General features: G+C 36.3%; 1 protein-coding gene across 1 annotated transcript in view; it reads left to right on the top strand.

Moving 5' to 3' along the window:
• Positions 1 to 8,830: 8,830 nt before the first annotated feature.
• The window catches only part of VGLL3 (vestigial like family member 3), a 142,678-nt gene continuing 134,616 nt past the window's right edge, over positions 8,831 to 16,892 (top strand). The window contains exons 1-2 of the mRNA XM_053903227.1: positions 8,831 to 9,013; positions 9,273 to 9,427. Coding sequence (XP_053759202.1) covers positions 9,392 to 9,427 — 36 coding nt within the window. The 5' untranslated portion in view covers positions 8,831 to 9,013; positions 9,273 to 9,391. The remainder of the gene's footprint in view (positions 9,014 to 9,272; positions 9,428 to 16,892) is intronic.

Raw genomic sequence — 16,892 nt, 5'->3', positions numbered from 1 at the left:
GGATGGTAATGAATGGCAAAAGCAGTGATATGGAGTCTCGTCATCAGTCCTCCTTATGATATGTTAGAAACTGAAGTTTTATCCAAAGCCATTTAAGAAATATAAAGAGAATACATAAAGAGGACAATTTGTCAGTTTTGTGTTTTTGAGTAATTATTCTTTTTTTTTTTTTTAATTTTTTTTAACGTTTATTTATTTTTGAGACAGAGAAAGACAGAGCATGAATGGGGGAGGATCAGAGAGAGAGGGAGACACAGAATCCAAAACAGGCTCCAGACTCTGAGTGGTCAGCACAGAGCCTGACGCGGGGCTCGAACTCACGGGCCGCGAGATCAGGACCTGAGCCGAAGTCGGCCGCTTACCCGACTGAGCCACCCAGGCGCCCCAGAGTAATTATTCTTAAGACTTCATGTAATATGTATTTGAAGAAATGAGACGGTTGAATAAATGAATAGTCTTTTTTTTTTTTTCTGGGTCAAAACATAGCCTTGATGAATGTTGGAATCAAAACCTTTAACATCTAAAATTCAGTATTTCACTGACTGCAATTCATGTGCTGTCATTGAGATAGATGTTACATTTTTATTTATTTGTATTTAGCTTAGAAGAGAGAATAGGTGGAGAATGACATACTACCAAGCCTGCTGATATGTAAAAGTCTCTGGTGTTTCTTGGGTCAGTGGCAGAAACTGACCCAATGGACAAATGATACAGGGAGTCCAGAACCTTCTCCAAATTTAAGCTTTCCAGTAGATGACCAAAAATATGGTGAGTTACCGACTATTAGAAATAGAAAGTTAGAAAAAAAAAGTAGGAGGGTAGAAACCTGAAGCTTTGAAGGAACTCAGAGATCATTAGTTCATTTCTCTTATTTTACAGAATGCAACTAAAAGTCAAAAAGGTGAAGTGATTTAATCTAAATCAAGCAGGGATTGGCATTGCTTTTTGTTCAGAGTGTTCTCCGCATAGTCACACAAAGTATGGGTAAGTACAACACATATAAAACGACAATTTTGGGTACTGAGAGTGAATATGAGTTATATGCTTTATGTGGTCCTATCTCAAGAATCAATGGTTTTTGTTTTTAAGAAAGTGTTCCATTCTGACTCTTCTCAAGGTGGAGTTAGTACATTTGAAATAACCACATTTTTTCCACTACCTTATTCCTGTTACCTTTCTACACTCCACTATTTTTAGCTTATTGGAAGTTTAGAATTCTATTTAGTAAATACTGAGGGCCCATATTAAGATAGTTGCTCTTTTCTAGAGGAAGGTATAGATAAGTAATGTAATCATATATTATTAAAACAACTTAAAAGTTATTCCTCAGGAAATATACTTTAGACCACTCTGCTAGTCATTTATAGCAATATTTTGCAATAGTGCAAGTAACAATGCAAGCAGAACTATTAACTTAAAAACCAAGCCATTCATTAAGAGAATAAAAAAAAAAACATGGATGAAAATATTAAGTTTCTTGAAAACTAAAAAAGTATCGGATAAAATGAAAACCAGTGATCATGAGTTGTTTAAGAGAGAACCTTAAGAAGTGTTTTGGCAAATGTTAGAATTTAAATGAAAAAGTAAAGCATTTGTCTTTCATCTGAAATAGTAATAACCATTATTCAATATTCCAAGTTACAAAATGTGTGGACATTTGTGTGTGTGGGGGTGCCATTCAGTTCAGTCTTGGGCAATTGAAATGGCTAAATAACACCCATATGGTAAACAGCTTGGTACGCCCAGGATAAAGGAAAAGGTGTTGGCAGTGAATCTGTGAAGGAGGCATTATTATTTTCACTCATAGAGGTGATGTAAATATCTAGCTTCCAAGGCTTTATTTCTTTTCTCTAGTTTTTTTCCCTTCTTTTCTTTCTTTTTGTTAATATGTTAGACCTTGGCTGGGTTTTCATAGAATGAAATATTTTTCAATACTAAATGTTCATGCCCACCCCCCTTGTTTCAAATTAGTTGGCTTGGAGGGTGATGGAAGACAACCTAAATATTTAGTTTTATGTATCAAGAATCATTTGCCATTACAGAAGAGATGAAAAAAACATAAAATCTGATTTCTGTCTGACAAAACTTTCCATTCTTTGTAGGGCATCATGACATACGTGAAGCAAAGAGAATTTGATAATAGTAGTTATCATATTAACTGTTAACATATTATGAATATTTATTATCTGCCAGTGCTCCCTTTTAGTAATTTCCATACACTGTTGAATAGATTTTACTTCATTCCCATAATAAATCTATGAAATTAGCATTATGATTATGCTAATCTTACAGATGTGGAAATTGGAGAACAGAGAGTGTAAGTAATTTTAAATCCAAGCAAAATCTTGCTTCACAGCTTGTAACTGCAATGGTATGCCTTTATGTAGTAAGATAGCCATGTTTTTTATATTTTGTTCAATACTTCACAAGCTGTGGGACCAGGAAAGACATTAAAGACCATGATGTCTGTGATGGGCATGAAGAGCTCAGAATTTGGAGTCAGGATGAGTCAGCTTCAAATCTCCTTCTGCCAGTGGTGTGAAGTACATAGCTTCTGCAAGCCTCACTTCATCTATAAAATGACCACCTCACTCCCCGGACAGTGTTATTTTGAGGATTAAAAGAGATTATACATGTAATGCACTTAGCTAATAGCAACCATGTGGTATGCTTTCAATAAATGCGTACTGCTATTTTTTTTTTTTTTTTACAGCAAAGGTTTAGTGTCTAAAGAGAATATATTTTGACAGACCAATGATCTTCATTTAAACAGAAGGAAATTTCATGTATCAAATAATTTTTGAGGCTTTCCTTTTGAAGTAAAAGATGAACATTAAAAAATGTTCATTTTGGAATTCAGTTGTACATGTACCTAACTCTGGTGCAATGTAATAATTTCAATTATAAATTTCTTAGGCTAGAGACTTCAGACTGAAGTTTATCAAAAAGAAACAGTGAATTATTTGTCTATGTTATATAAAGCAATGTTTTTGAACACACACCCTCAGACTAACTTGAGGGGCCATAAATATTAAGCCTATGTGATATCTGTAACTCTTTTGTGTTTACATGGAACTTATTTGACTTTTCAATGGAACTTTTTTTTTTCAATTAGATGTCAATCCTAGAAGAGATTCTTAATAATTTCCCTGTGATAGAAATACTTATGTTTTATTTTTATATACCAGGAATCAAAACTTTAAAAATCTCACAGAAAGTTGAGCTTACCTCTCCATTTTTAACATGTTTTGAAATATAACATGTTAATGTTATACACTTCAAAAGTAATACACTTTTGAAGACAAATAATATTCATTATTGAAAACTACTTAAATCACATGACACAATAACATCTTTAAAACATTGTCTTATATTTTTAATGAATTTTTAGACATTTTAAGAAAGCACATTTAGGGTGTAACAGGTAATGATGTCTGTAATACAGGAATAATTTCTAAAAATGTAACAAAGAAGTAAGCATTATATTTAATAGTGAATAGTGTGTCATAGTCAATCTGAACATGAACCGTCTCTAAAAAGATAGTTCATAAATATGTTAAAAAAATAAAAAATTTGAGAGTAGGGCCAATGCATTGCCTAAACAGAAAAAAATAAAACATTCCATTTTTGCTTTATTAGAGTATAGGCTTTTTAATACATTTTACATTTACAGAAAATAAGCTATCACTATCGAAACTATATTTAGACTTAAATATTTACCTTAAAAAGTCAGGGGCTTTCAGAATCCTCTTCCTTTCAACATAGATTTGGAAACTTCAGATAAGTTCTAGTTTCAAGTCTGTGGAAATAAGGGAACCATCACCACATGCAGAACTACCAATCTTATTTAACTAATCTTTTGGATGCATATAGGAGCAGCCTAGGATTTGGTTTGAGACAGCTGGATCCCATGTGTCTTGTTTTCAGTATTTATCACTGGGGTAGACAAGTCTCACCTTGAAATGTGGGCCGAATAGTCTCTTCACTCAGTGAGCAGAGAGGCTATGTGGCAGGGCTGAAATCAATATTTACACATGGCCTATGAAATCAAATGGGTTTGAAGTTTTCCCTTCATGATATTAGCAATGGTAAAGAATGATTGATCAAGCTCCATAACCACTTGGAATTCGTGAATTTCAAGTTAAAATTTGAGTCTTATGTTGCAAACAACTATGTTTGGATTACTATAAAGTTCTCAATCTGGGGTGCATGGAAGGACTTCAGGGGACCAAGGAGCCAGGGACCACAGTGAGATCACCTTCCGTTTCATGTGTATGTGCTTTTTTTTTTCTATGAAAAGTGTCCTTAGCTTTCATTACATTCTTAAAGAGATCCAAGAAGACAAAAAGGTAAGAGTCACTACATTGAGGAAGAAGGAATTCTGAATATTCATCACACATTTTAAAGTGGCTTGGAAGAACTGGCCTAAGTTTAAATTTTGTGTGTCAAAAGAAAAAAAAAGAAAGATTGTTTTGTAGAGGCTTTCTAAACAGTATTTGGAAATGCCCTGATAAGGTGATCTGGGAACCGTTCTTATTTAAAAAAAAAAAAAAAATTAATGTTTATTTATTTTTGACAGAGAGAGAGACAGAGCATGAGCGGGGGAGGGGCAGAGAGCATGAGCGGAGAACGGGCACTTAATATAATGCCTTTTTTTTAGAGAGAGTCTCAGAAGATTCTATATTTTAATTCTCTTCTATATTCTAACATGACTTTATCTTGAGATCAGTTATCAGTGTATATTTCTTAGAAATATATTTTATCTACAGATCACTTATTCAATTCATTCATTCATTTGAATAATCATTCATACATATGAACATTTGAAAATGTTCCCCCCAAAAATAAAACAAAAGAAGTATCCCTAAATTTATTGATAACCCTGTTATTAAAAAATGAACTGTATGTCTCCTCCTTTTGAATCTTGAAAGGTATGGAAAAGCTTCAACCAATAGAGTAAAAATGACATCATATGATTTATGAGGCTGGATCATAAAAGGGCATACAGCTTCCAACTTGTTTGCTGGAACTCTTCTGGAGCCCTGATACATCCTGTAAAAAGTCCAACAATCCAAGAGCCAGCATACTGTAAGGAAGCCAAGCCACATGGAGATGCCACACATGGACACTCAGTCACAGTCCTGTTCTTCAGAATGTCCTGTCCAGGCACCAGACAAGTAAATGAACAAGCCTCCAGATGATGCCGGCCCCCACTTATGAAATCATCCTAGCCTTCAAAACCTCTCAAATGAGGCTCCAGATATGGTAGAGCAGGAACAAGCCACTTCCTCTGTTCTCTGTCTGAATTCCTGAGCTACAAAATCCCTAAGAATAATGAAATGGTTCTTTTAAGCTGTAACTAAAGTTTAGATTCATGTGCTATATAGCTATTGTAACTGGAACAACTCCAAACTGGGAGGGAAGGAAGGAAGGAAGGAAGGAAGGAAGGAAGGAAGGAAGGAAGGAAGGAAGGAAGGAAGAAAATGTGAAAAGGAAAGGAAAAGAAATCCCATGTATTGTATATGCCCTGGCTCCCACCTTCCTTCCAGCCTTCTGTCCAACAGTTCCTTGTTCTGTGGAATCATCCCAATCCTTTGGCAATTTCCCTTATTTATACTGCTGTTGCTTATTGGAAAGCTCTTCCTTATTTTCTTCACTCTGTTAAGACTCAGTTTTGCATTGCTAACGTGATACTTTATTATTTAATCCTTCAGTATCTCTAGCTATATAGTATATTCTTCTTCGGAAGTCTGATAGAACTTTTTACAAATTTTTAAGAATTATTTATTTGAGAGAGAGAGAGAGAGTGAGACAGAGCGTGCACATGCAGGAGTGGAGGGGAGCAGAGGCAGAGGGGAAGACAGAGAATCCCAAGCAGTCTTCAAGCTCAGCATGCAGTCCAATGTGGCTTGATCTCATGATCCTGGGATCCTGAGCTGAAATCAAGTTGGTTGCTCAACTGCCTGAGCCACCCAGGTGCCCCTGAATTCTGATAGAACTTTTTAACCCCACTTTGATATTTTAAACATTCACCAAACATACTTGTTCTTGTTTGTGTGCACACTGAATTTTTCCTAAGACAGAACTTACATGTGATTTAATACCTCACCTACAATAACTAATTCTTTGTAGGCATTCCATGCTTTGCTAATAACCCAACATTGATCTAAATTAGAGTCGTGGCATTGAGGTGCTTGTAGTCTTGAGAAGCTATTAGCAGCTACAATATATATGGAAGTCAAAATTCTCCTCTTGACTATTACCATGTTACTTCCTTTGTCCTTTTATATTTCCTTGTATATCCTTGAATGTTCTCTGCACAAATATTTATTTGATAATAACATATTAGTTTGTGAGCCACCATTGACCCCAACTCCATTTTGTCCTTAAGCTGTTATTCTCCCAAAGATTCTCTAGCTTAGAACAAGAGTTGATTTGACCACCTACATCACCTGACATCAATGAGATACAATCATCATCAAGTTTTCACATAATGAAAACACTATAAAACGGGACCACTTAGGCCCCAAAGAACCATATTCTCTGAGGTACGTATTATGTTTTAAAATCTAAATTTTACTTTATTTTAGATATTATTTATTCCCTTCCTTTCAAAAATATTCAAAGGAACAGAGATCAGTTTAATTTTTTAAAATTACTTATATTGTAGTTATAGTAAGTTTTTCTCCCCTTCCCTAAATGACATACATTTGGCCTTAGGGAGAAATGATAAAAGAGAAGGAAATTTGCATTCACTATATATGCCAGACATTGCTGAGCAAAATCCTATTACTGAATTTATTTGTTTACTGCATTCTTTTAAAGTAACTTTCCTTCAATTGAAAGAAAGGAGATTCTTAGATAATATCAGATGTTTTTGTGTCTAACCAAAATATATCAAATACTGTTCAAACAGCTGAATCAGTCTATGCATATTACACAAAATGTTGGCTAAATATATGTATTTGATAATTCCATAATTACTGAGAGATAGACACCCTAAGAAAGAAGTCCTATAACGAGTGTGGGATTAGGCCCTTAACAAGAATCCTTGATATTTGCAGACATCCTGCAGCTCTCTGAATTCCCATTATGTTTTTAATCATAATTGCTTCCCTACCACCCATCTGGGCTGCTATCAACAGAGCCTTATGACTTCCAGGGAGGAATAAATACAGAGACAAGTGAATTCTTTGGAAGCTCCAATTCTGCCTTGGTGCAGATTTCTACATAATAAAATAATGGAGTGAAGCATTTAAAAAAAGATTCAACTGAAGCAAGTATCTTTAAATAGATTATTTTCCACAAGGAATCAGTGGGTGCTAATGTTCCCTTGTTGGCTATAAAATCACTGGGGGAGAAATAATAATTATGGCAATCACAGCATAGTTTAACCCTATGAACTTAGAGACAAAGAAAAAATGAAAAAAAAAAAAAAAACTTTTAAAAGATCATCTTTAAGAAGGCAACACAATTAAGGTGACCATTCACAGGAGGTTTCCAGCCACTTCACTCTCTCTCCAGAAGGGGCTCCATAGCATCTATGGATACCCTTGAAGGCATAACAATATGCGTTTCTGTTCATGGATTTTAGGGATTGAATATGTTATTAATCAAAAGAGTCTCTGTAGTTTCATTGCTTCTAGAATCTCCTGGGGCATTGTATACAGCTGCATTCAAAGAAAATGAACTGTTATAAACTTGATCATATTCATCCCTTGGGCCCATCTGATTACAAAATTGCCCAATGAGCTGTTACAGTGTTTTCAAGTAATTAGTTAACCCATACATTGTGTTTCTTTCCTTCCTTATTTTTTTTCTTTCTTTCTTTCTTCTTCGTCTTTTTTTTTTTTTTTTTTTGCTTATATTTTACATATTTACTCTTTCTCTAACAGGTTATCTCAGTGTTTGTTGTGCTGCCCAAAACCTCAAATTACATCACTAAAATATGCTTTTTTTCCCCTACCACTTTTATTTTTATTTTTTATTTTTAAAGTTTTTTTTAAATGTTCATTTATTTTTGAGAGAACGTGAGTGGGGGAGGAACAGAGACAGAGGGAGACATAGAATTCAAAGCAGACTCCATCCAGGCTCTGAGCTGTCAGCACAGAGCTCAATGTGGGGCTCAAACTCACGGACCGTGAGATCATGACCTGAGCCGAAGTCAGACGCTTAACCGACTGAGCCACCCAGGCGCCCATGTCCTCAAATTTCTTATAGCAGGATCCCACCTGCGTGGCACCAACCTTGACATCCAAATGGAACAGTACTTCTACCAAAGGGAAAGTGGCGGCAATTATATCATAAATCTGAAGAGAACCTGGGAGAAGCTGGTGCTAGCAGCTCCTGCCATGGTTAGTTGAACACCCAGCCGGTGTTGGTGTGTAACACGCTCCGGGAATACTGGCCTGAGAGCTGTGTTGAAGTTTTCTTTTGCCCCGGAGCCACTCTTCCTGCTGGCTGCTTCACTTCCGGAGCTTTCACTAACCAGATCCAGGCAGCCTTCCGAGAGCAGAGATCTCCCGTGGTTACTGAGTCCAGGGCTGACCACCAGCCTTTCACAGTGGCGTCTCACATGCACCTGCCTACAACTGCTCTGTATAACACACCCTCCTCTGTGTTTTGTGGACACTGTCATCTCACGCGGCAACAGAGGGTGGGTTCACCGAGCGAATGTGACGTGCTGGACGCCGGCCCGGGGAAGTTCTGCGCCTGCGCGCCACCATCTTCTGTGAGCAGCCGCGGGAGGTCACGCCTGGGCTCTACTTCAGCAGAGATACTGACGAATTGAAAAAAAAAAAAAAGAGAGCAAGCCTCTGTTGAGAAGGCTGTGACCAAGGAGGAGTTTCAGGGCGAATGGGCTGCTCCAGGTCCTGTGTTCTCTGCTAACGTAATCTGAGGTTGCCGGCTGGTGTAGAGGAGCACAGGTGTCCTCTGTGCTATTCAGCAGTTCCCCGAGGAAGACTGGAGCGAAGACTGGTCTTCAGCTCCCACTATTCAGCCTACTGAATGGGTAAGAGCAACCACTGGTGGTCTTGAACTGTTTCTCCACAGAGCAGAAAATGCAAATAAGGGTGATGAAAAATAAGCAGTCTCTTAAAAAAAAAAAAAAAAGGATTCAACAAACGCAAGTGTTATGGACAGAACACCTTCGTGTCCGGCTTCATATGTTGAAGCCCTGTGTCCCCGATGTGACTGTGTTTGGACACAAGGCCCTTAGGGAGGTAATTGAGGTTACATGAGGTCATAAAGGTGGAGTCCTTGTCTCCTAGGGCTGGCATCCTTATAAAAAGAGGAGGAGACACTAGAACTCACGGCCCTTTCCCACAAGAACAAAGAGAAGACGCCATCTGCAAGCCAGGAAGAGAATCCTCACCAGAAACCAACCCTGATGACACTTGATCTTGGACTTCTGACCTGCAGAACTGTGAGAAAATTAATTTCTGTTGTTTTAAGTCATCCAGTAGGTGGTATTTTGTTATGTCAGACCTACCAGAGTGATATAACAGTAGGGGGTGAGGGGTAGAAGAAAATATGTACAGTTAACCCTTGGAAAACAAGGGTTTGAACTGCATGAGTCCACTTACATGGAGATATTTTTTGATAAATACAGTGGAGTATTGTAAGTGTATTTTCTCTTCCTTACAATTTTTTTTTAATTAATTTTTTATTTTGAGAGAGAGATTTGTGGGGAGGGGCAGGGAGAGAAGGAGAGAGAGAATCCCAAGCAGGCTCTGCAGTCATCAGCATGTAACCTGACGTGGGGCTCGAACTCATGACCGCAAGATCATGACCTGAGCTGAAATCAAGAGTCCTACACTTAACTGACTTAGCCACCCATGCGCCCCTCTTCCTTATGATTTCTTAATGACATTTTCTTTTCTCTAGCCTACTTTATTGCAACACTACAGCATATATTACAGATACAAAAATATGTTAATTGACTTGTTACTAAGACTTCTGGTCAACAAGGCTATTAGTAGCTAAGTTTTTTGGAGAGTCAAAAGTTGTATCAGAGTTTTGAAGGCATGTTGGGGGAGTTCTGTTGTCCCTAACCCCTGTGTTATTCAAGGGTCAATTCTAATTTAAAAATAAGTGAATAAAAGTGAGGTAAGAGTCATTAAGTTTTGTAAAAATTCCATTCTTGCCAGGATAATAATAAGAGCAGAGTGCTGCATATTACTGTCTGTTTGAAACAGATCTGCAGTAAAGCCAAAGGGTTGTGATACTTACGTGTCACAGAATTTTTCAGAACCCAGTAGACCTCTCAGGTGTCTTTTGACTACCTACAAATGACACCCTCTTTTTCTTTAATGTGCTTTGATTGAGATAGTACAATGCACAGTGTGAGAATGGCATAAAAGCTCATGGTACATTATGGTTGTTACTGGTTTGGAGAAACCTTGGTGTCTGGGAAGTCATAAGCCACGCAGGGATGATAGATAGATGGTCACCTCATGATGTCACATGGAACAGCACTATCTTCAATATCTTATCAGATGTTCAAGTGGATGTTTATCGAGAGTTAAAAACATTACAATAAATGTTGAGAGTGAGAGTTACAGAACTGTGGAAAAGTTAATAATATGATTGCTAGAGTCTGATTTAATAATATGCAATCCCAATAACATATATTTGAATTCATGGAAAAATGTCTTCTATATAAAGGAGTTTGGATATCAAGTAACAAGTTATGGAAATTCTGTTTGCAAAGTTCCCAAATGGTGATTATCATTGGCACAATTCAGAGAGTGCCTCGGTATTCTATTTTTTAGTTATATTTGTGTAACCCGAGTGTCCCAAAGCTCCCTCATCTCTTCCTTGACTACACATAAATCTCATTTCATGGGAGATGCAATATACATCACAGTGTTGTGGAAGACTCCTTAAGAGGAAGGCTGTTTGCTTTCTATGCCTTCCCTACTACTTCAGATTCTTGCTTCTCTTTCACCATCTCATTTCCTTCAGCTGTTCTTCTCTGTGCATGTGGCTCCAGCTGCTGCCATAAATGGGCAGAAACCATTTCTCCTATACTCACCAAAGTCGGTCTAACTTGAAACTTTCATGCAACACCGAATTTTTATTAAAAATCTGGAAGTAACAGAGGGAAATATCACCAAGAAAAGAAGAAAAACATCCAATCTGATATTTTTTGTTGGCTACGCTTGTATCAGGGAATTTTCATTGGCCTACCCCAAATACTGGGGTGTTTTTTGCAAGTCCTTCCTTCTCCCATCCCCTTTCCAAGTCTTCCAGTGTTTTACTTATGCATCCAGAAGACAATTCCATAATGTCAATTATTTTGTTATACAGAGCAATTTAGCTCTTACTTTGCTTTATTTGCTTCATTTACTTTGTTTGCTGTGAAACATATTTTTTAAACTGTTCAGTAAAATTACTTGTTTGTGTACTATGTTATGATTTTTAACACACATTTGTGTGACTGCTACCACGATCAGGATACACAATGGTTCTACCACCCGTTTGTAGACATACCCTCCCCCATTCCTAAGCCCTAAGAACTGATCTAGTGTTCTCCATCACTACAGCTTTTTGAGAATGTCATGTGAATGGAATCATAGGATATGTAATTATTTGACACTGTTTTCTTTTACTCGGCGTAATGTCTTGAAATTTATCCAAGGTGTTGCGTATATCAATAGTTATAGCCTTTTTATTGCTGAATAATATTCCTTTGTGTGGATTTACTGTAGTTTATTTATCTGTTTATGTGCTAAAGGACATTTGAGTCGTTTCCAGTCTAAGTGGTTATAAACAGAACGGCTGTAACATTTTGTGTAGAGGTTTTTGTATGCATATAAGTTTTTTTTTCTCTAAGTTAAATACCCAGTAGTGGGACTAGTAGGTCACATGGTAAGTGAATATTTAACTTAAAAACAAAACCTGCCAAAGTGTTTTCCAAGATGGCTGTACTAGTTTTGCATTCCTACTAGCTATATCTGAAAGTTTTAGTTCTCTGCATCCTCAATAGCACTTAGTATTATCAGAATATTTTTAGCAATTCTGATAGGTATGTGGTGGCATCTCTTCAGGGTTAAAATGTGTATCTCCCTAATCGCTAATGATATTGAACATTTTTTTTTCATGTAGTTATTAGCCATCCTTGTATCCTCTTTGGTGAAGTATATGTTCAAATTTTAAATTTGTTCATTTTAAATTACATTGTTTGCTTTTGTAGTAAGTTTTGAGAGTTCTTTGTATATTAAAATTTGTCCCATCTACAATATTTTCTGAAGATTAATCTCCAAGAGACAGTGTTCTGATATTTGTTCCCATTTTTACTTTTTTTTTAAAATTCCAGACTCAATAACAATATCCTTCCTCTTTGCCAAGACTAAAATCTGTACCTATGCTCTTTATCCCTTGATTGCTCTACCTCTATCATACTCCTTTAATTATGTATGGTTCATTTTGGAGTTTGCAAAACCTCTTTTTGCATGATCGATTTTTTTCTTTAATGATAAAGTCTTTATATCTAATTTAAAAAAGAAACTAATTCATGATTCTTCTCTGAATTACTATCTCCCTGCTTCTCATCACTGCTAGGCTTCTTGAAAAATGTTTTGTATTTGCTACTGTCTTCTACCAAATTTATGCCACTCAAACTCTGCATCATCATCATTCTGAAAATGGTCTTAGAGTAATAACCAATGATCAGTAGTTTTGTCTACTGGTGGCCTCCTTCTGTTTATTTACCTTTTCGCAGCACATGACATTTTTGCCCACCACTTCTTTCTAGATAATGAAAATATCACAAAGAAATCAATCACTGTGATCACTGAGAAAAGTTAAAGTTAATAAATATTCTTGGAAGCAGAATCTTTTGTATGCTTTCAGGGAAAAAAAGAATTTTTATAGGAAAATTCAGGCAGATAAAGGATGCCGAAATGCTCAGAATTTAGCATATGCGTATAATTTAACTGGGCATGTTTATATGTGAAAGACATTTGTATTCATAGCATTTTTTTTTTCATTTTAATTCACTTGTTCTACCATATTGAAACATATCAACTCAGTTTACTAATGTAATCTTCCAGCATTCTATTTTTCTGATTTGTAAAATGGAGATAAAAATAGTAGCTAACCCAAAGTTTTGTCAGTATTATGTGAGATGATGAATGATTTAATAGAGTACCTGAAATATAGAAGGAAGTTAATAGGTAAACTATTTTTTTCTTTTCCCATATTTCTCTAATTCATTTCAAAATGAATTTTCAAGACAAAACAATTCATTCAGCTTGAATTATCATTCAGAATTAATCCCGGCAACCTATAGACTAAATTTTTAGAGTTTTGGACACAGGTTTTTTTTTCTTTTCAATTGTGAATGTCTGAACACAGAGAAGATGATGTATATATGCCTTTTACTTAATCTGGGTGAGTAATGTCTGTCTATAGAGAACCTTTACATAGCCAAATTTGTACAGTTGAACCAAGTCAATAGGAATTCTATCCTATGAATGCACTTGTACTGCTAGGGAATCATGAAGTAGTTCAAACATGATTTTGAGTGCTAGTTAACAGAAAGATAATACAAAATACTTCTGTTTATTTATCTTTCTTAAAAATTAGTTGTAACAAATCATTACATAAGTCTGTGCATATAGTTCAGTTCCCAAGATTTCTTTAATGATTTTTTTCCATTAGTTCTACAAAACACTCTCCATTAATTTCTTAAGGAATGATTTATTATTCTCTATAAGACAGTATACACTCAAGGACTTTCATTTTGCCTGTTTTCTTCCATAGACCTTCTTGCTTAAATAATTCAGTTAAGAATCTCTTGTAGAAACCATGCTGTCTTTGTTTATTTTTATTGTTGAATCCATCTATGCACTTATAATTCTGGTTTTGCAAAGAAGCAAGGGCTATTAATCAAATTTAACTAAAATGGCTCTTCTTTGGACCATCTCTTTCAGCAATAGCAAAGAAGTAAATCATGTAGAAGGAATCCATTAGAATCATTATACTTAGCAAACAACATGTTTATGGCTAATTATAATAATGTCTCTTGGTAATATCTTGATGTTATACTTGAACACACAGTAGAAAATTGCTCGCTGTTCCTATGTCTCTTCATCCACTAAAGGTAGAACAGTTATTTTGAACCAACATTTGTGTGCATGTGTAGTATGTGTGTGTGTTAGGGGAGTGGTGGGGGTTGTAATCTACTTTCTTCCTAAAAATATTAAATATTATCTAGCATATATTTTAAAATTGTTTTTAATAAGTTTGGTTTTTCAAAGTTGCATAAGAATCTTTGTGATATAGGGTGTCACCTCTGTGTGATGTCAAAATTTTCAAGTTTTAATTTTTTTTATGTTGGTCAAAATTTGCACAATGGAATATAATTTGTTGTTTCAATGCAAATGTATTTGTTGATTTATTTAGTTTCAGGCATGCTTGTTATAAAACATTTCAAACAGTACAAAGTAGATGAAGCCAATGGTTTCTCATCACATCCATTGGAGATAACGAAATATGGCTTTATCTATGTCTACACATTAAAGTTTATGAACTACAATATGACTTTTTTAATAACAATTTATCAACGCCCTTAGATAAAGGAAAGTGAGCTTGGTAATATTAATTTGAAACTGGGTGAGCAAGGTACTTCACTTACAGAGGGGGAGTTTCAGGTCAAACCTCCTATAGCCCTCTACCTTTTCCTTCTCAAAGTTTAATATACATACTTGGGGTGCCTGGGTGGCTCAGTGAGTTAAGCGTCCGACTTCGGCTCAGGTCGTGATCTCATGGTCCGTGAGTTTGAGCCCTGCGTCGGGCTCTGTGCTGACAGCTCAGAGCCTGGAGCCTGTTTCAGATTCTGTGTCTCCCTCTCTCTGACCCTCCCCCGTTCATGCTCTGTCTCTCTCTATCTCAAAAATAAATAAACGTTAAAAAAAATTAAAAAAGTTTAATATATATACTAATCAAGTATCTTGGTCTACTTGGACAGCTATGATAAAAATACTATAGACTGTGTGGCTTAAACAACAAACATTTATTTCCTATAGTTCTGGAGGCTAGGAAGTCCAATATCAAGGCACTTGATAGAATAGGTTGTCTATTGAGAACCTACTTCCTGGTTCATTGACTTCCAGCTTCTCATTTCCTCACATAGCCAGAGAGCTCTCTGGGGTCTCTTTTATAAGGACATTTGTCCCATTCATAAGGGCTCCACTCTCATGACCTAAACACCTCCCAAAGACCCTACCTCCTAATACCATAACATTGGGGGTCAGAATTTCAACATATGAATTTTGGTAGGACCCAACATTTAGTCCATAACACCTAGGGAATCTTTTTAAATGGCAGACTGTGATTCATTATATTTGGGGTAGGGCCTGAAATTCTGCATTTTCAGTAAGCTCCTGGGTAATACTGATACTGCTGGTCCTGGAAGCACACTGCACAGTGAAACAGTCCATTCTTTTCCCCCACTCGCCTCTAGATTGGGTACTATTAAAAAATGATTAAAGAAGATAATTTAGGTTATACACACAAACTTTTATTTAATACTCTGCTCACCCAGAGAACTGCAAAATGGGGCAGAAGGCAGGAAGCTTTTACAAGATAAAGAACAAGGAAGAGAAAAACAGAACTGTCTGATTGGCTGGGGCCACATAGTCAAGTCTGGGGTGAAAAGGAAAGGAAATGAGTATGGAGTCCAGGATTGGCTTGGTGTTTGATGATTGGCTGACTGGATATACTGTGTGTGTTGTCAGCAGGACATTTAAGTGACACAAATATGTAAGTTTCAGTTTGCTGATGTGGTACCCCAGGAAGTAGCATCTCCATCTTGGGCCTAGAAATTTATTTCAACAGTATTGTTGACTATTCTCCAACTTAAAATTTCTCATGTGGAGTTAAGGTCATCTGGTAATAAGCAGCATACTCTATTACTGATAATGCTTGTTTTTTTTCTTTTTCCTTTTGATGTGTAGAATTTGTAAACTTTTTGTTTTGGCCTTGACTATTGATGGCAGAAATTGGGGAGGGAGGAGGTGTAAAGATCTAGGATCCTTTGTAACAGGATGCCAGCAATTCCCAGATCTGTTTGTATAGAACTTTCCTAGTTTATAATGAGTAGATGCTGCCTGTCTTAAGATGTCAAATGGCCTTTCTGAGTGGGGTGTAAAGAGTTCAGTACTATTCCAATAATACCATTGAGTGGATTCTGGCATCCCTGAAATTCTAGGAAGTCATGATTACCAAAGGAGTGAGAAGACACAGTTCTGTTTAAAAAACAAACAAACAGGGGCGCCTGGGTGGCTCAGTCAGTTAAGCGTCCGACTTCTGCTCAAGTCATGATCTCACGGTCCGTGAGTTTGAGCCCCACATTGAGCTCTGTGCTGACCGCTCAGAGCCTGGAGCCTGTTTCAGATTCTGTGTCTCCATCTCTCTCTGACCCTCCCCCATTCATGCTCTGTCTCTCTCTGTCTCAAAAATAAATAAATGTTAAAAACAAACAAACAAAAAGACATAAAAAAGTATTTTAGCATGTGTGGTTTTGATGACTTAAAGGAATATAGCAATTCTGAATTTTTTTAGCAAAATATTTTGTTTGCTTTTAATAATGTATTGATTTAACAAACATCCTGACATTATTTCTGGTCCTATATGTATTCCTAAATATATAAGTAGTGCAAGGACAGAATGCTTAATTCTTTCACTAACAGCTGGGCCTGCGTTTCCCTGTCACTTCTTTTAAGTTTAAAAAAAGAAACATACAGACAGAATATGAAATGTAATTTACAAGAGATGAGGGAAGGGACTTCCCTGACCTCTAATGAAAAATAAAAAGAAAGCAGTTTTCAAAACTCCTAATGTTATTGCTATGTTTAAGATATTTCTTATATTTTTCTTGCTAT

Source organism: Panthera pardus, unplaced genomic scaffold, assembly GCF_024362965.1.
Source record: "Panthera pardus isolate Hobbes unplaced genomic scaffold, ASM2436296v1 HiC_scaffold_16, whole genome shotgun sequence".
In the NCBI taxonomy this organism is placed as follows: domain Eukaryota; kingdom Metazoa; phylum Chordata; class Mammalia; order Carnivora; family Felidae; genus Panthera; species Panthera pardus.
This window is presented reverse-complemented; position numbering and strand designations above follow the sequence as displayed.